Source organism: Oncorhynchus nerka, linkage group LG3 (assembly GCF_034236695.1).
Source record: "Oncorhynchus nerka isolate Pitt River linkage group LG3, Oner_Uvic_2.0, whole genome shotgun sequence".
NCBI lineage: Eukaryota > Metazoa > Chordata > Actinopteri > Salmoniformes > Salmonidae > Oncorhynchus > Oncorhynchus nerka.
The window spans coordinates 21,738,703-21,758,306 of record NC_088398.1 but is presented as its reverse complement, the minus strand read 5'-3'; the positions used below and the strand labels follow the sequence as shown (position 1 = coordinate 21,758,306).

At 42.3% G+C, this 19,604-nt stretch overlaps 1 protein-coding gene across 1 annotated transcript in view; it reads left to right on the top strand.

Moving 5' to 3' along the window:
• Positions 1–19,604, top strand: part of znf385d (zinc finger protein 385D) — a 49,694-nt gene that overhangs the window by 23,675 nt on the left and 6,415 nt on the right. Inside the window, exons 3-6 of the mRNA XM_029625933.2 lie at positions 4,321–4,428; positions 8,108–8,276; positions 18,292–18,642; positions 18,909–19,090. Of these exons, the coding sequence (XP_029481793.1) occupies positions 4,321–4,428; positions 8,108–8,276; positions 18,292–18,642; positions 18,909–19,090 (810 nt within the window). The remainder of the gene's footprint in view (positions 1–4,320; positions 4,429–8,107; positions 8,277–18,291; positions 18,643–18,908; positions 19,091–19,604) is intronic.

Sequence of the window (19,604 nt, the reverse complement as noted above, 5' to 3'; positions counted from 1 at the left end):
AATACTATTATTTTGAAAATAATTATGACAATATGCAAAAAGGCTGATCTATGGATTCATTTGACCTAATGTTTTATTCAGTGATATATGGGCATATAGAAAATATAATGTTGATAAATTAACAAACATAGTGCTCAGTGTTTTGTTTGCCAAGTTTATCACAGTTAGGAAGGGAACGTCACCCACACACACACTGCCACTGCGTCTCATCACTGTCTAGTCTTGTTGCATTATCTCCTGCTCTGAGTGAACCGGTCTCACGGCCGACGAGCTGAGCTGTCCGACAGACATGCTGCTGTCGGCTGTCGGATAGTATCCATTAAACGGCCTGGTTATTTCTCTATCGTCAGGGGCGATGGTCCCCTGACATCTCCCCAGCACATCAGCATGAATCACAGAGGACACATGAATGAAAGGAGACACTCGCACGGACAGAGAGAATGAAATAGGGAAAACTACATGTACGTGGGCTTTGATAACAGGCGTGTGACTTAGCATAAAGATGTGAGTGTGGATGGGGAGATATCTCAATTGAAGCCGGCTCCCAGCAGGAGGTTCTCTGTGGAGTATGTGGCGCAGTGGGTGGCTGATGGGAGAGTATGGTGGAGGAATAATGTGTCGCTTGGAATGCAGCTGTGCTGGCTAAGGCCCTGTTCACACTCAAGTGTGAACTGATTTACAACACATTTGTTTAAACGGTTGTGATTACAACAGAGTTTTTCCAAAATAATTACACAAGTGCTGTAGAGATACCGCAAAAAAAATGTTTTGCAGACAAGCTCTATCTGGTTGTATCACCATTGTGTCAAATACGTTGTACATCAGTTGTACAACCGGAGTGTGTACGGGGCCTTAGACCACAGCTTTGTGGTGGAGGACTGTGTAATGGACAGATTTTATACAGTAGATCTAGAAGAGAGTTCTGTGAACGTTATGTGATGAGGCTATGTGAACACACACTGAATATACACCGAAACACACCAAGGTTACTTGTGTGAAGTGCTTCCCTAGTAACTTTGGTGTATTGTGTGTTTATTATTCTAAGTCTACATAGCCCTGTCCCAACATTAATTTGACACTGATTGTGATGGTATTTCTGACACTCGAGCCCAGTGCGTGTTTTAAGTCGAAGGTCATCCTTTTTTCCGTGGCACAGATGTTTCTCACACTCGATACATTTCCAGCCCTCCATATTAGCCTATTTCCCAGCAGGCTGTAGCTAATGTATCGGTACTGAAGCTCTCCCTGCCAGGGACCTGTGCCAGATTCATGTCATCCTCTCTCCAGAACTTGGGTGAGATTTACAATGGAAGAATGTTGCGTAACACAAGTTTCGTCAATTCGCCCACAGTATAGCACTACTCACAAACTTGTGTCGACATTTTATGATTGTGTAAATCCAGTTACGTTCTTGTAGAATGTTCCCTTTTAACAGTATAGTTATAGCCCTATAGATCTAGATCTATGGACAGGTGGGTTATTTAGCAATAAACCGATGCGTGCGTAACTGTGGAGCATAACAGGCAGGGTTGGCTTAAAATCAAAGGATTGTTGACATGTCAACGATATTTCCTCTCCAAATATTTATTGGAAACATAAATACATTAGCACAATGAGCACTTATTGTCTCTCAAATACATTGTTACTGTAGTTGGTTAGCTAGCTAGCAAATGTTTGTCACATTAGCATAGACGTGGCAAGAGTCAAAAACACCTCAAAACCAAGTTATCAATAACAAGATGCAGCAAGCTGAAACGATCCACCTATGATTCCCCACATGGCAGCTTCTTGTCATTGTTGCTATAGCGATTTGACGGTCTGGAATCAAACCAGCACATAGACCTCTGCTGTGGATGCTCGTGCATCGTTTTGTGACATTGTCATCTAACCCGTCTATATACACTACTGTTCAAAAGTTTGAGGTCACTGAGAAATGTGCTTGTTTTCGAAAGAAAAGCAATGTTTTTGTCCATTTAAAATAGCATCAAATGGATCAGAAATACAGTGTAGACATTGTTAATGTTGTAAATGACTATTGTAGCTGGAAACGATATCAACATTGGCGTACAGAGGCCCATTATCAGCAATCATCACTCCTGTGTTCCAATGGCACATTCTGTTGGCTAATCCAAATGTAGTTCCTCTGTCCAGTGTCTGTGTTCTTTTGCCCATCTTAATATTTTCTATTTATTTGCAACTCTGCATAGAAGGCCAGCATCCTGGAGTCGCCTCTTCACTGTTGACATTGAGACTGGTGTTATGCGGGTACTATTTAATGAAGCTGCCAGTTGAGGATTTGTGAGGCGTCTGTTTCTCAAACTAGACACTCATTATTATTTAATTTTTTTACCCCTTTTTCTCCCCAATTTTGTGGTATCCAATTGTTGTAGTAGCTACTATCTTGTCTCATCGCTACAACTCCCGTACGGGCTCGGGAGAGACAAAGGTTGAAAGTCATGCGTCCTCCGATACACAACCCAACCAGCCGCACTGCTTCTTAACACAGCGCACATCCAACCCGGAAGCCAGCCGCACCAATGTGCCGGAGGAAACACTGTGTACCTGGAAACCTTGGTTAGCGCACACTGCGCCCGTCCCGCCACAGGAGTCACTGGTGCGTGATGAGACAAGGACATCCCTACCGACCAAGCCCTCCCTAACCCGGACGACGCTAGGCCAATTGTGCGTCGCCCCAAGGACCTCCCGGTCGCGGCCGGTTACGACAGAGCCTGGGCACGAACCCAGAGTCTCTGATGGCACAGCTGGCGCTGCAGTACAGCGCCCTTAACCACTGCGCCACCCGGGAGGCCTAAACTAGACACTCTAATGTACTTGTGCTCTTGCTCAGTTGTGCACCGGGGCCTCCCACTCCTTTTTCTATTCTGGTTAGAGCCATTTTGCTCTGTTCTGTGAAGGGAGTAGTACACAGCGTTGTATGAGATCTTTAGTTTCTTGACAATTTCTCGATTGACGCGTTTCAGAAGAAAGTTCTTTGTTTCTGGCCATTTTGAGCCTGTAATCGAACCCACAAATGCTGATGCTCCAGATACTCAACTAGTCTAAAGAAGGCCAGTTTTATTGCTTCTTTAATCAGAACAACAGTTTTCAGCTGTGCTAACATAATTGCAAAAGGGTTTTCTAATGATCAATTAGCCAACATTAACAATGTCTACACTGTATTTTTGATCAATTTGATGTTATTTTAATGGACAAAAAAAATTGCTTTTCTTTCAAAAACAAGGACATTTCTAAGCTTGTGAACGGTAGTGTATATCTAACCTTTTTTACACTGACATATTCAAAGCCATTGCTACCCCGCCTGATTACTGTCATTTTTATTCAAAATTCAAGGTTTCAATCCAATTTTAACCCAATTAATTTGAGTTTACTGATCTAATGCACATTAAAAAAAAGTATGAAGTGTTTTATGTATTTGGTATAGAAAGCCAACAGCAGGTAGCTCCCCTAATCCAGCTCTAACAATGGAACTTTTCTCTGTTAGATGGCTGTTCACTCCTTTAAGGTCGGTCATTAGACAGATTGAGGTGCAAGCAATATCAAACAGAGAGAAAGAGGGTGCAGCAACACATGATAGAGGAAGTAAATGCTTCAACAGAAGTATCTTTTACACCTTCTTCCTGCCCTAAACGTACAGAATTTGATCGATAGACTTTTGTTTTGGGGTACAGCACGACGTTATTTGAATTGATCATGCATTGTTGGCTGATGACTATTGAACTTGATTTGAACAATGAAAGACCAAAGAGAGAGTGAACAATTACATTTTATTGTGTCTACTGACTAAGATGAATGTGCAATATGTCTGTGTCTGAGTTGGAAGACAGCTGCTGTAGCTAATATTAAACGTCTAACCCCCGAAGAAGCTCTAAAGCAGGGCTCATCAACTATATTCAGCCGCGGGCCAATCTTTTCTTGAGCGGATGGTCAGGGGGCCGGAACATAATTACAAATAATTTGTAGACTGCAAATTGACTGCAAGAAGCCCAAACATATATAATATTTGACTAAAACAGAATCATTTCAAACATACGATCACATATATCTCTCTACTATGGAACAGATTTCCAAAATTAAAATCACTTGTAGCTGATTTGCTGGTGTTTTTACAGTCTTTTGTGTCCAGCAATAGAAAAATAAATAACAATACAAATAAATCACCTGCCGCAAGTTAGGGAACCCTGCTCTAAAGCAAATCATTTTCTCTTTCCACCACACCGAGGGATGTAAGGTGGTTGATTTAGTGGTCCGCTCCAACACTGTATCTCACTTAGATTCTATACTCTCCTCTCCTCCCCCCAGATGGACCCAGTTCAGAAGGCTGTTATGCATCACACGTTTGGAGTTCCTCCCTTGACGAAGAGAAGACACGTCTCGTGCAGCGTGTGCCAACTGAGATTCAACTCACAGGTGAGGGAGCTTCTGGAGATCACACGGGGTACCAAATGCCCTCGATGAATCCTGCGTTGTGTTGAGTCGTACTGACCTGAATAACAAAGCACCACGGTCCACTCCTACATGTTCGACCCATATTTACAGGATTGCAGAAGATGTTGATGAGGTCACACTTCAAGCAAAGTCTTGCTTGAAACATAAGACATAATGGGCTCATGAATCTTGAAAAGTATATGTAATTTGTTATAAAAGAGGACACATTGCATCCTTAAGTCAGTTGTGAAATAGCACATGATGTCACTCGTCTCAAATGAGGATGTGTCCTGAATAATATATCCAGCACAACATGCCATCTCTGTAATCTAGGGCAACTTTCTTGTAACGGCTTTAAAGTTGGAGTAAGCAACTGTTATCTTGCAATACATTACAGCAGTTGTTTAATAATAAACAAAGTAGTTCTGATATAACCCTCATTACTAAAATGCTTGGAAGCTGAATGTACAATTTCCTTATTCTTACGCATTTTCCTACAATTGAAAACACATTTTTGAGCCAAGGGTACTTAATTCAGTAGCATTTACAAAATGGCATCGTCATACTTCCTCCTCTAAGGAAGCTAGCTATCTATTCAGGGCCCCAATGTGCTAGTGATTACTCAATGCGACGGTTATTATTTCTTCAGCATTGAGGTCTAGCTCAGGATAATCATCATCCATCCCAGGCATCAATCACAACTCCTGAGCAAACAGATAAAGATGGTGTTTACCTATCAAATCTCCGTGGTGCCGAGATAGGGAGAATACTTCTCAGTTTGATGTCACTTGGGCATCAAAAATACTTTATCATCTTTGCAGATTGACTATATAGGAGTTTAAATTGGATGGAGAAACCTGGTGGACTTGGAGGTTGTTTGGGTGGTGGATGGTGTGTGTAGCTTAGCTTACTTTGGTGAATACCTGAACTTTTGAGTGGTGAAAAAAACTAAAATACATACAATATGATTGAATTAAAGCGGTCTTTCCATTGTACCATATAATTGGGATTTTCCCACCCAGTTTTCCTCTGCGCTAAGTAAAAAATGCCTCAATAAGCTGACACCGCTCTCAAATATATTGCTGAAACAGTAGAACTATTTTTTGACCTTGAGTCATTCTTTAGAGGAGGATGTCTCCTCACATTTCAACCTGAGGAGAGAACTACTGATGTTCTGATTGGTGACCGGTAAAACACAAGCCACAAACACACTCACTACCACCAAACCAGTCTCACACTGTGGAGAACTTCACACTGATTCTTTCCATCTCTTGCTTGGCTGTTGACAGACAATGTCAGTCTATAAAAAGGGCCTGAAGTATCTGCTTCTCTTCTTCAACTTGCTGCCCTGGATCGATGGATGCATCCTTATGGGTGTCTCCATCTACCAAAGTGAATATGGATGGAAGCAGTATTGCAGATGAAGCAGTCCCAGCTCTAAAACTGCACTTGGTCATTGGAGTCATCATGGTATTTGGCTTCCTGGGTTGTGTTGGAGCTATTGTTACAAGGTAGGGGTGGTATACGGAAGATAGCCCTATTTGGTCCAAGATAAAGTCCATATTATGGCAAGAACAGCTACCATAAGCAAAGAGAAACCACAAGTCCATCATTACTTTAAGACATGAACGTTAGTCAATCCTGAAGTTAAAGATGAAAGTTTCTTGAAGTGCAGTCGCAAAAACCATCAAGCGCTATGATGAAACAGGCTCTCATGAGGACCGCCACAGGAAAGGAAGACCCAGAGTTACCTCCGCTGCAGAGGATAAGTTCAATAGAGTTACCAGCCTCAGAAATTGCAGCCCAAATAAATGCTTCACAGAGTTCAAGTAACAGACATGTGGTTTTATTGATCTAATTACACCGCCAGCAATATATTTCCATACAGCCACCCATATACTGTATAGTGACTATAACCCAACCAAAAAATGTCACCGGTTTGGCTGATCTATATGTTTAGAGTATATTTTAAGAATGACTTAAAGAATGCACAGAACATGAAATATCACACGTGGGAATCCACTTAAATCTTTTTTGTGCGATGATTGACTGACTAAATGGCTAATTGACAGTCTTATTTGATAAGATGTCTTTCTCACTTATAGACCATCCAAAAACGGATTGCCTCCTTCCCCACCTTAATCTGGTCTGTGTCAAATCTCAAGTATCGTTAAGGCAATTCTTCCACATCATTGCTCTAATGAAAGATGAATTATGGTCTTGATTACACTAAACACTCATCCATATCACTTGTCTTCTGGCAAAAATCCACTGATGGCTTGGATAACTGGAGCATGACATAAGGAAGCAATATATTGGAGGAAAGATAACATAGACATTAACCAGGTTTCCATCCAACCTTTTTATGGGTGTAAAGAATATGTCGGATAAAAAATGGCGTGACAGGCCTGATGGAACCAGCAAATTTGTCAGAAAACGTTCCAAATTTCAACCAAACAAAATACGCTAGACAAGGTGGGATCTTTTTGTCTCTGTAAAATGAATGATGCAGGAAATGGAGGGGGAAATGCCTTTATGCTCAAATGTTGATAGAATGACAATCATCATATCGAAGTCAATTTGAAGACACGCGATGATATTGTGTGGCCCTTCCACTACGACTCGTTTAGCAGGCTGTATATTAGGCTACAGATGAAATAAGTTATGAACTTCACAGGGTGGTGAAAGTGCAAGTTGATGAGCTTGATACTCCTTTCCAATAAATATCTAGGGTCTTATTCTGATGACATGATTATCGAGGCTTGGCTGCCATTTGGAAAAATCTAAATGATCTTGCTCTTATCATGTAGGTATCTACCCGCACTGTATCTGCGAGATGTTGGTTAGAAGGCACGTGCCAAGGCCAGAAATTCGCTATGTAACGCATAATTTCTTCTGACTTCAGAATATTTGCATGAAAATCTGTTGCCAATTGGATGGAAAGCTAGCTAGTGCCATGCTTGGCTTTTATTTTGGTTCCTTGCATTAGAGGATTTAGTATTTAATGCATTTTCCAATGCCAATAATTGTCTATGTCCTCCACAGACTAAATCAATTTAGGTTGAGTGTAGAGAAAAGGTTTTTATTCTGGAAATTTCCATTTGGTTGATTTGCAGTCATGGCATGGAGAAATTTTCTCCTAAAAATTGCAAACAGCAAGTAAGAATTCTTGTCACGGGCAAAGTCAGCCAGAAAGTAGATGGAGGTAAACAAGGACGACTGAAAGTTCTTGCATGTGGCCCAGTCCATGCGTCTGGGTAAATCCGTTGTGAAGGTGAATCTTGGAAGAATCGTGTCTGGACTCTAAACTCAAACAGCTACATTAATGAAACATCAGACTATCACAGATTCACCATCACATGGCCCCTGATACTATACTGACATGTGAGACAAAACAATCACATAACAGGCAAAGGAGCATGGATAACATTGTAAATTAAACTGGGACAAACTCTGCAGCGCATTGTCCTTGTTAATGTCATTATTGTTCTTTTGATGCTGAACCCCTTTAAAGTTTGTGTCTACTCAGCACTATAAAAGGCAAAGCGTTGTAATACCTGCTCACTGTGTTATGTATATTTCATGAGCCACTGATTTGAGTTTGTTTTTGGTCACAGTTTGGCCAGGTTTAAATCGAGCCTGCTACTTGTTCTTCTCACAGAGCCAAGCCTTAGCCCACTACAAAGGAACAAAACACGCCAAGAAGCTGAAATCTCTGGACGCTACCAAATGTAAGCTCCGAGGTTCAGTGGTCACCAAGGAAACCACCAACCATGAAACCCCTAAGAGCATCAACCCTCCAGCAATGTGCTACGGCACTGACAGGAAAGGTTGGTCAATTTCCTTTACTTTCCTTCCGTATCCACTGTTTTTTCCATTCCCCATCCACTCTCTCTGTCTGTCACTCTTTCCTTTGTCACATCCATCCAACAAATTTCAAAAGGTGCCGAGTCTGACGAAATACCTGACCAGGTCCCTTCAGTGTAAAGGTTGCAAATGAAAACAGTACAGAAACAGTGTGCTGATAGTTCTCTTTCTCCACATCCATTTGTTATCACCTGGATAACATTACTGTACATGTTGTATATCTGATCATGGTGTCACAATAGAGGAAGTTGGGAGCAGGAGGAAGTAGATACAGGAGACGTCTTGATGATGTATATTTACTACAGGAGACAGGCACCAGGACCAGATAAGCGTCACTGTCTTTTAATCTTCCTAAAATGTAGTCAGTGGAGGGTGACCTTCTGTCAATTCCATTAGTCTTACAGCTAAACCCATTGGACCTGGAGAACCAGAGTGCTCTCTGGGTAACCTCTGTCCACTCGTGAAGTCTTCCTGTATCCATCTTTAATTGCCTAATAAAACAGCACCAATGAAACCTTGGACCATGGCTCTCCAGGATTAGGTCTGAGTGCCTCAGTATAGGGCCTACAATCCAATGTTCCATGAGTAAACGATTTTAAACCAGGAGCACATTTCTGGAGCACATACAAGCATCCATATTTTTGTATTTTATTTTACCTTTATTTAACCAGGCAAGTCAGTTAAGAACAAAATCTTATTTTCAATGATGGCCTAGGAACAGTGGGTTAACTGCCTTGTTCAGGGGCAGTACGACAGATTTTTACCTTGTTAGCTCAGGGATTCGATCTTTCGGTTACTAGTCCGACGCTCTAACCACTAGGCTACCCGCCGCCCCATAATCGAGCTCAGGTTCTGCGAGTCCTCTTTACACTCTGTAAGGCACTGCATTGTGAACCCTCTGGTCCCGCATCCTCACACCTGCAGAATAGGATCATTCACAATTTACAATCTACCTACATGTACGAATTACATCGACTAACCTGTACCCCCACACATTGACTCTGTACCGGTACCCCCTGTATATAGCCTCGTTAGTCAACAAACTGGTCAACAATCTGGTCATTCCACATTTTAAATGTAGGAGGGGTATTAGAGGCCCACAATAGAAGAATACATTTCTTAGCCATGTATGTAATAGTCATAAGCAAATTTTCTCTGTCAGAATCAAGAACAAAGTCCTGCTGGGAATTAAGATAGATACACGGGGTCATTTCAAACTGTACATCTAGTATTTTCTGTGCAGCAGTATGTATAGATTGCTAAACATCTGGCAATCTCTCTACAGTTCCAAAATACATGCATATAGGTTCCACTTTCAGAGGTACATCTTTTACAGTTAGGAGAGATGTCCGTTTTCATTCTATGGAGTCTCAAAGGAGTGTAATAAAATTTGTACAAAAATGTGTAATTAGATTCTTTCATTTTTACATTAGTAGAGGAGTAGTATACCCTGTCGCAAACCTCCGCCCATAACTCATCACTGATAGTCAGACCAAGGTCCTTTTCACAGATTATTTTCAAAGGAGTAAAGGAGGAGCCTCCTTTTTCAGAAAGGAGTCTATAGATATAAGTGATTTTGCATTTAATGGATTGTGCTGTGACAAGAAGGGTTTCAACTTCATTCAACTTCATTCAAGTTCTAAACCTCCTCTTGGAAGTAAATGAGGAAATTACATCTAATTTGAAGATATTTAAAAAGAAAATGGGATCTTGGCACATTGAATTCACTGCAGAGCTCTTGAAAAGATTTCAGTGTGGTGGTTTTCTGATGAAATAGGTCTGAAAAGGTCCTGATTCCTAGAGTATGCCAAAGATTAAAGTTGGCATCCTTCAGGGCTTTTGGCAAGTCTGGGTTACCTACTATGGGCGAGTGAACATATTTGGGAGGAAATGCCCAGGTATTTCTTACAGTCCCTCCATGCTAGTAGGGTGCTGTAAATCACAAAGGTTTTGGCTATGTTGCCCACTTCACTAAAGTTATTAATGAATATAATTGAGCTTAAGGGCAATGAACCACAGGATTGGGCTTCCATCTGAATCCACGTTGACTCTTGTCTGTTTGTGATCCATGTTAGCATGTTGCGGATTTGGGCAGACCAGTAGTACAATTGAAGGGAGGGAAGGGCAAGACCACCCTTAGATTCAGGTTTCGATAGAGTGGAGAACTTGATCCTAGGTTTTTTATTGCCCCATATAAATGTGGTGATGCTTTGGTGAGTTGTTTTGAAAAAGGAAACTGGGAGATAGCATGGGACATCTGAAATAAATAGTTCAGTCTAGGGAGGATGTTCATACGGATTACATTCATTCTTCCTACTAAGCTAATTGGGGGGGATCCAGGTTTGGAGATCGTTCTTGATTCGGTCCAGGAGTGGAATATAGTTTTCCTTGAAAAGGCTATTCAGATCTGGTGTTTTACATTGGAAATGACACAGTGTCTTCATAGAGCTGGTGAGTGTAATATTGAGAGGGCAGACAGTGGATTTGTTAAAATGTATCTTATAACCTGAAAACTTGCCATACTGAGCAATTGTGTCTAAAATGGGAGGGATTTCTCAGGGTTGAATATGTAGAGCAAGACATCATCCGCGTAAAGCGAAATCTTGTGCTGCAGGCCGCCTGCAGAAACACCCGTAATACTTGGATTGCTCCTTATCAACTCTGCTAGCGGCTCCGCTCCCAACAAGTATAGCAGGGGGGACAGCGAGCACCCTTGTCTTGTGCCCTGTCCCAAAGGGAATCTGTCAGAATTCAGTCCGTTATTAGTCACCATGGCATTTGGATGAGAGTATAGTGATTTGATCCATTTAATAAAGTCTGGGCCCATATTGAACTTTTCTAAGACTGAAAACAGAAAGCTCCACTCCATCCTGTCGAACTCCTTCTCAGCATCCAATGAAGCCAGCAGGACAGGGATCTTCTGTGCGTTTACTTGATCAATAATATCAAAAAGATGGCAAATGTTACCAGAAGAGTATCTGTCTCTAATAAATCCAGTTTGGTCTGCTTTTATTATTTTGGGAAGAAGAGTGTTTAGTCTTTTGGCGAGCAATTTGGTAATTATTTTGTTGTCGAAATCCAACACGCTTATGGGCCAGAAGGACGAGCAGGATAGAGGGCCTTTGTATTTTTTGAGCAACACTGTGATGCGAGCTGTGTGCATTGAGTCTGGAAGAACTCAGTTTTTGCAAAAATCATCCAGCATTGGCATGAAAATAGGGCTAAGCTGGGGCCAAAAAGTTTGGTGAACTCTCTGGGGAATCAATCTGGGCCTGGGGACTTGTTAGGTGGCATGGAGGTAATTGCCTCCAGGATCTCCTCAGGAGTGAAGGGGGAGTTGAGATCTTCTTGGTCGGTATCTGATAGTTTAGGTAGCGAGAGTCCCTCTAGGAAGGAGTGGAGTTCTGCCTCCATGTGTTTTCTCTCAGAGGTATATAGTTTGCAGTAAAAATCATGAAAAGTTCAATTGATATTTTTTGGGTCATATGTGACCTCGTCTTCTGCTGTTCGGATAGCCGTGATTGTACGCTCTGACTGCTCTTTTTTAAATCGGTAAGCAAGCAATCTACTCGGCCAATTGCCATATTCATGGTATTTCTGTTTAGTAAAGAAAACTTATTTTAAATCTCCCAAGTATAGTCCAAATTCAGTTTGGCTTTGGCTGCTTTAAGTTGACTCCAGGAGGTGCTGTCTGGGTATTGTTTATGTATTCTTTCACAGCGTTCCAGCTCCCTCTCAAGATCTAGCCTGTGTGCTTCCATTGCTTTTTTCTTAAAGGAAGCATATTCAATTAGATGACCTCTTAGTGTGGCTTTGGCAGCGTCCCACATTGTGGCCGGAGAAACAGGAGAATCTTTGTTGTCTTGTGTGTAGTCGTCTATCCATGTAGTTACCAATGTATGTAGCGCTTCGTTTGATAACATGGAGGTGTTGAATTTCCAGCTCTTTGACCTCGGGATGTTTTCGCAGAGGTCAAAGCGGAGGTGGACAAAGGCGTGATCTGAAAGTGCTATGGGTCCGTTTGTACACGTGGCTGAATTTATGATACTGTTTGGGATAAAAATTTAATCTATACGGGAGTAGGTGTTATGGACATTGGAGTAGTATGTATAGTCCATAGATGAGCTATTACTCACTCTCCAGTCCCATCAGTCCCATCTCTTTAGTAAGAGAGTTCAACATCTTTGCAGATCTAGGATTTGTGATGGGGACTTTAGATTATTTGTCTAGGGTTGGGTTAAGGGTGCAATTAAAATCTCCGGCCACCACGCCAAAGGAAACACAATACTCATTGAACAGGGTTATCATTTTTGGCATGAAAGCAGGAATATCTGTGTTAGGGGCGTATATGTTTAAGGGCTTGTAAGTAAGCATTTCACAGTAAGGTCTGCACCGGTTGTATTCGGCGCATGTGACAAATAAAGTTTGATTGGAGTTGTGAAGGTAGAGTATACCAGGTAACTTTTTAATATAACGTTTGCTCCACAATGGGGGATTTCGTGAATGTATGTGTTGGTCCTCCTCATGTTTTCTTAATTGAAACCCCCTTTAGCGAGAGCGATAGTGATATCACCCTTCAATCTGGTACACACCTAGTGAATTCCAAAACAAGCTTTAGTTTATTCAGCCAGTATATCTTTTAATATTTATGCATTTGTTAAAGAAATGCAGTCCAGAGCTCACTCATAGGTGTGTTTCAAGAGCAAGCCCACATCTCACTATGTGGAAAATATTGTTCACAAAATAATATTTAAAAATAAGACAGACCAAAGACAGACCATTAAACACTGTACCGGGAAAGGAACAAATAGCCATAAATCATTTTCATCACTGACCTCCCAAAACAAAACAAGCAGGTTTCTCCTCCACCTCACTGTCGTGTCTACAAAGCGTGGGAGCATCCGTTTGTCAAAAGTGGCGTTGGGTAATGAATATTAATGTGCTCAGATGTCAGGGAAATTAATTGGCGAGGCGGGTAAACGCCACATTATCTTTAGGGCTGAAGTATTTAGCGGTATATCAGTGCCCTTGAGCTCCTCTAATGAAAAGCAGAGGTCAGGGAAGAGAAATGGCTACGGGGAGAGCAGATATGAGGAATGGGGAGAGGAACTGCAGTCTCTCTTGATAGTGGGATCTCAGTGTTGATGCAAAACTTCTGCCAAAGAGCCATTATAACACACATTCTGTGTACATGTGAGTTCATGTATTTTCTGTATGCATTTTGAGGATGTGTGTGTGTGTGTGTGTGTGTGTGTGTTTTCGACTTGTGAACTTGTGTGTGGCTTCGAATTGACAGCTGGCCACAGTGAGATTGTATAGATTAACCAATGACTTAGCCACTGCATGTCAAGCTGTGTGTGGGGGTGTCTGTCTGTGTATGTGTGCATGTGTGCGCGCATGCACGTGGCTAAGAGAAGAGTTGCCCATAACGCAGTCACCATCTCTCTGTTCCAGTCCAGTGCCTGAGGAAATGTACCCTGATATTAGCTATTAAGGAGCAGATTGTCAGGGGAGCCATGCCTGCACTGACAGCAGCTGCACAATAGAAAAGGCATGGGACATGGGGGCTAGCTTAGGCTTGTTCAGCCATCAGTTAACCACTAAAGCTCCCCATGCACGTCTCCTAACCAACGAGGAATTCAAAGATCCAAATCTGTACGCACTGAGTTGGAAAACACCCTTACACACAGACCTGCATCACAAAGTGGCAAAGCTGATGACTCTGTGCATGAAACCTGCTTTTCACTTGTGTGGAACTATGATTTACTGTAAATACCCTCATTTGTGAGAAGTTCTGAGGAGGTTTAAAGCTGTAGAAACTTTTCAAAAGGATTTTGTCTGGAGAATGAATGAGGAAGGAGGGGCTGAATGAGTCAACGGAAGATCTTTGACCCTTGCTGTGAAATATCTCAAAGATAATTTTGCTCTGTTATCCAAATGATAATCACTAACATTATAAATACACTTCTGTATCAAAGGAAAGAATGCCTCACAACTGCAGGGCCTTGAGGGGTTTCTGTCCTTTAAGTCATGGTGGCATATAATGGGGCTCAATCATTTTAATTAAAGCGCTTAATCCAGCATCATTGAGAAAGGTAATCAGATCTCATGGGGCGCTCTGTGATTGCCTGGAAGCCTAACGAGAGTGGAAGGATTTGAGAAGAGCATTTCTGCTCTATCGCCAAAGGAAATCTCATTGGCAAACTGAGAGCTATAGAGGTATAGAAACAGGTGACGTGGGCCTCCCGAGTGGCGCATTGGTCTTAGGCACTGCATCGCAGTGATAGAGGCATTACTACAGACCCTGGTTCGTTCCCGGGCTGTTCCACAACTGGCCGTGGCCAGGAGTCACATAGGACGGTGCACAGCGTCATTCAGGTTAGGGGAGGGTTTGGCCGAGGGGGCTTACTTGGCTCATCGCGCCCTAGCGATTCCTTGTGGTGGGCCGAGTGCCTGCAGGCTGACCCCGGTCGCCAGTTGAACGGTGTTTCCTCTGACACATTGGTGCAGATGTTAAGGAGCGCGGTTAGGCGGGTCATGTTTGGAGGACGCATGACTCCACCTTCGCCTCTCCAAAACCCGTTGGGGAGTTGCAGCGATGAGACAAGATCAAAATTGGGGGGTAAACAGAAACAGATGACGAAAAAGATGGGGAGCTCTCCAAGAGGGTCATGATAGCTGTCTCTTTTCCCCAATCGAACTCCCTCTTTCTTTGTGGCATCCACTCTCTTTCCCTCTCTCTCTCTTTAATTGTGTCCCTCTTTTGATTTGATCTCCTCTCCTCCCCCTTTCCTTCTGGGGCCCTTGCACTCCCTCCTCTTCCTTTCTTTCACATACTGTATTTTTCATTCCCTCCTTCTCTCTCACTGTTGCTTCCTCTCCAATCTCTTTTTCCCTCTTCACGCTCTCGTTCCATCTCCTTACTCCTTTCCTTATTTACTCTATTACCCTTTATCTTCCCTTTTCTCTCTTTCTCTCCCTCACTACCCCCCTCTTAGCCCATAGCTGTCAGTCCCCACCCGCCACCTCTCTAGATTGATCACAGTCATTACCTTCATTAATGAGAGGTGATTGAGTTCTTAACAGAGCCAGTTAGGTCACAGCGAGTGGGGATATGGATTACTGGAGCCTTCCCAGAGTAGAGGGCGTTTTAGGCCAGCCAAGTACACTATAATCACCTGCTCGCGAAAGGCAAATGGCGCTTTTAATGGCGTTATGGAACATGTGTGCCCTGCAATGCAAGAACAGACACATGCATGTGCCTACATTGCCTTTTGAACAGGCCGCCCTTGATTGAAATGGAGGTGTGCCACTGAAATGGGATTTCCTTGTTTAAAAGATGAAGCAACGAAGAGTCACATCCGTGCTTGTGTGTGAACAGTACACAACCACACACATACTGTAAATATAACATACTGCGTATACTCACCACAAAAACACAGTGTACATAGAGAGAGTACATACTCAAAAGCACATGTATAGAGACACACATGTGCGCATGCAAGCACAATACATGCATGTTGACAGACAAACTACAAAAACACATTTAACCCTGCTTTTCAAGGACAAATCAAATCATTATCTCGTGCTGAAAACCTGCCCACAGAAAGAGGTAGGTTGACAGCTCTTGGTCTCTAGTGAGTTGGCTTTGATTGAGGGATTGGCTTAGTGTGACTGCGGGGTGTTTTCATACCTGGCACTCAAGAGAAGGCTGGGAGTAGCTGGATGATAATTGCAGGGGGGTGAGGGCACTGTTATTGTTTTCCTCTTAGCATAAACAGTATTCAACGGTGACAATGTGAAGCCCACCATCAATTAACATCCAATTAAAGATTCACCCAAATGCTAATTATGGTGGTGTCGTGTCTTTACTATCATTAAATTGAAGACATAGTTTTTATCAAAGATTCTCTGTAATTAGTATTACGCGATCAACTGATTAATCATGTAAATGTAATTAACTAGGCACCAAGGAAAAATATTCAGATTGCAAAGTTATAATTTCCTAAAATAACTTTTCAAATATTTTATCTGATCAATTAGTCTTCGAATTAAAGAATTATTTACTTTACCTCACTATAGTCTCATTCCAAACATCGTAAATTGTTGGTTATCTGCACGAACCCAGTCTTCACTATGAGTCATCCATACATCAATTGTCTTAAATCATTTGTTTATTACTAACTAAGTAATTCACAGAAATGCATAAACAAACAAACAAACAAGGTAAATGTGGTTACAAGAAATGATAGAAGAATGTGCCCTAGTGGGCTAAACCGGCATTGCGGCTTGTTAGACAAAAGGGAAGTGGGGGTCGATTTATGAAGTCACAACAGAGTGATAATTATAACAATTTAAATGCTAATCCTTGCTCACTCATTCGGGAACAATTGCAATCAATATATATATTTATGCTCAGTGTGTCGTCTTGATCGCTGGTGAAAAGTTTGTTTCTTTTGTAGAATTGTCCGTCTCTCTCCCTCTCACTCTCTCTCGGTTGTTGTTAGAGTGGATTGTTCAGAGTGACATTCATTAGTTTCGTAATAGAATGGATGTTTCAATGACACCGAATTCCTAGCTGCAGACTAGTAATTAATATCAAAGTCTTGTTCTTATTCTGTCGGTATCGATAGTCTAAGAGTTTAACCACGTGGTATGGTTAAAAGATTCAGCAATGGTCTACAACCTTTGTCTCCTCCTAATGGAGAAAAACATGGTCTGGTGATCATTTCTCAAAGTTGGGTTTTATTCGGAATGGCAGAAAAGGGCTGTCCCAGGACGCCTGACCCTAACTGGGCTCAGGGGCGGTCCTCTGATTTAGTTAACTCCAATCCCCTTTTTGAGTTTTCCTTCATTAAACAGTCCAAAATCACATTGTAAAATTGTGTAAACAGTGTCATACTCACTCATTCATCTTATACAACAATTAGATGTAAACCTCATATCTGAGGACCAGTTCGTAGCTGGATTCTTCACCGATCTTTTATACTTTCTCCGGAACATGAAATTTGTTCGTACCTCAAGTTCTGTGAGGTGGAAGGAATTATTTTGTTCTCTATGAAAATGTACTCTCTCTATACTGTTTGTCCATGAGGAGATCCTCAGGAATTTACGACGTCTCTCTGACCACAGCAGACTACTTGAAGGCAAGAGGGGGATGGGGCTTGCTATACCCAAAGAGGCCAACGTCATGACAGTGGCATCATGATATAACAGAAATATCAAGTATCAAAAGTGTCAACTAGAGTTAATGGTGTGTATTGTAATGTGGATATTGTAGAGTATTATGAATTGAATGGTTTGGGGTCATGTGAAACTTCATGTAAAGTCTTCGAATAATTTAATTGAGATCTTATGGAATAAGCAATTACAATTCATGCACTGGAAGATTGATCAATACTCAACGACATTAAACTGTCACAAATCACATTCATTCTTTTACGTTCATCAACACTAATAAATGAAAGCATTTTTGTGTTTGTAATTACATACCAAAACTAACAGCTGCTCTCAAAATCACCTTAATAGCAGAAAGTGAATGAATTGCTTGTTCTTGGACTGTGATAAATGTATGTCTAGTGATGTTGTAACTCCCATCAGTATTGTGCTTCTCTGACACGTCTACTGGGATAAATAAGAGCCATACATAGTGGTTCGCTAAAATAGCACGACATAATTCACTATTGATTCACTCCCTTGGCTGCCGATCTTCACTCTGTGTCATTGCAGTAGAGAGAACTGAGAGGAATTGACATCGATCAGGGGATGCTGCCAAGACTAAAATGTCATTTTGGTAAATGAGGAGCCAGTTCACTGTATTTTTTATAACGACTTGTGTTGTTTCTCTCATCAGATCTTATTGATCCATAGATGACTTTGATCTCTCTACATGAGACAATTATTTTTGGTGCAGTAGTCGTCTTGTAACATGTTAATTTACCTTCCCTGCTGAAATAGCATATCTATCGCCCTCTGCAGATGGCTTTCCAGGTGCATCGCCGCTACCACTATCTCCTGTGCTCACACTGGCTCCAACCCTGGGATCCCTGGCATCAACCCTGGCACCCATGACATCAATGTTACCACCCCTGGCACCTACGCTGGCATCGAGTCCCAACTCATCCACAGGGACAGAGACTACCTCAGCTACAGGATGGGACGACAGGGCCTCGCCCAAACCCAGCTCACCTATAGAACCAGACATGGAGGAGGAGCAAGAGGCTGAGACAGACCCGGAGACGGAGGAAGAGAAAGCCAGGCGTCTGCTCTACTGCTCGCTCTGCAAGATGGCCGTCAACTCGGCATCCCAACTGGAGGCTCATAACAGCGGTGAGAGGACCTGCCCTCCTCTCAGGGTCTCCTGTCCCTGAGGGGCTCGATCGCTAATCCTGTATAGCAGCTCTTAAATAGTGTTCACTCTTCTGTCAATGTGAATAACACAGCCAATCATGTCCATCAGTTGATTGGTAGGGTCTATTCATTGGCAAATAATGTCAGTGCCTCTCAATGCTGTTTCATAATATTGGCAAATGACTGTGGATGCAAATGCTTGAAAGACCTTATTGTGGCTCACTTTTTCCTATTTTATCATCCAGGTACGAAGCACAAGACCATGGTAGAGGCCAGGAGTGGTGTGGGCTCCATCAAGTCCTTCCCCCGGTCAGGGGTCAAGAGTAAGCTGGCTCCGCCCACCAAGGCAGCCACGGGCCTGCAGAACAAAACATTTCACTGTGAGATCTGCGATGTCCACGTCAACTCTGAGACACAGCTAAAGCAGGTGGGATACACCAGGGTGTTACATGAACATTAGCCATTGTATATTACCACAGTTTCCATGAGTGAACATTGTGAATTTGGTTCATGGAAATTGTTTGAATTCACTATATTTAAAATGTCATGTTTCTTATCAGTGGTATAGCTGTATCTGTCTCTCTTACTTCCGGCGCCGACAGAAATGGCTGCCTCGCTTCGCGTTCCTAGGAAACTATGCAGTGTTCTTTCTTACATTGGTACCCCAGGTCATCTTAGGTTTCATTACATACAGTCGAGAAGAACTACTGAATATAAGAGCAGCGTCAACTCACCATCAGTACGACCAAGAATATGACTTTCGCGAAGCGGATCCTGTGTTCTGCCTTTCACCCAGGACAACGGAATGGATCCCAGCCGGCGACCCAAAAAAACAACTTCGTAAAAGGGGGAAACGAAGCGGTCTTCTGGTCAGACTCCGGAGACGGGCACATCGCGCGCCACTCCCTAGCATTCTACTCGCCAATGTCCAGTCTCTTGAC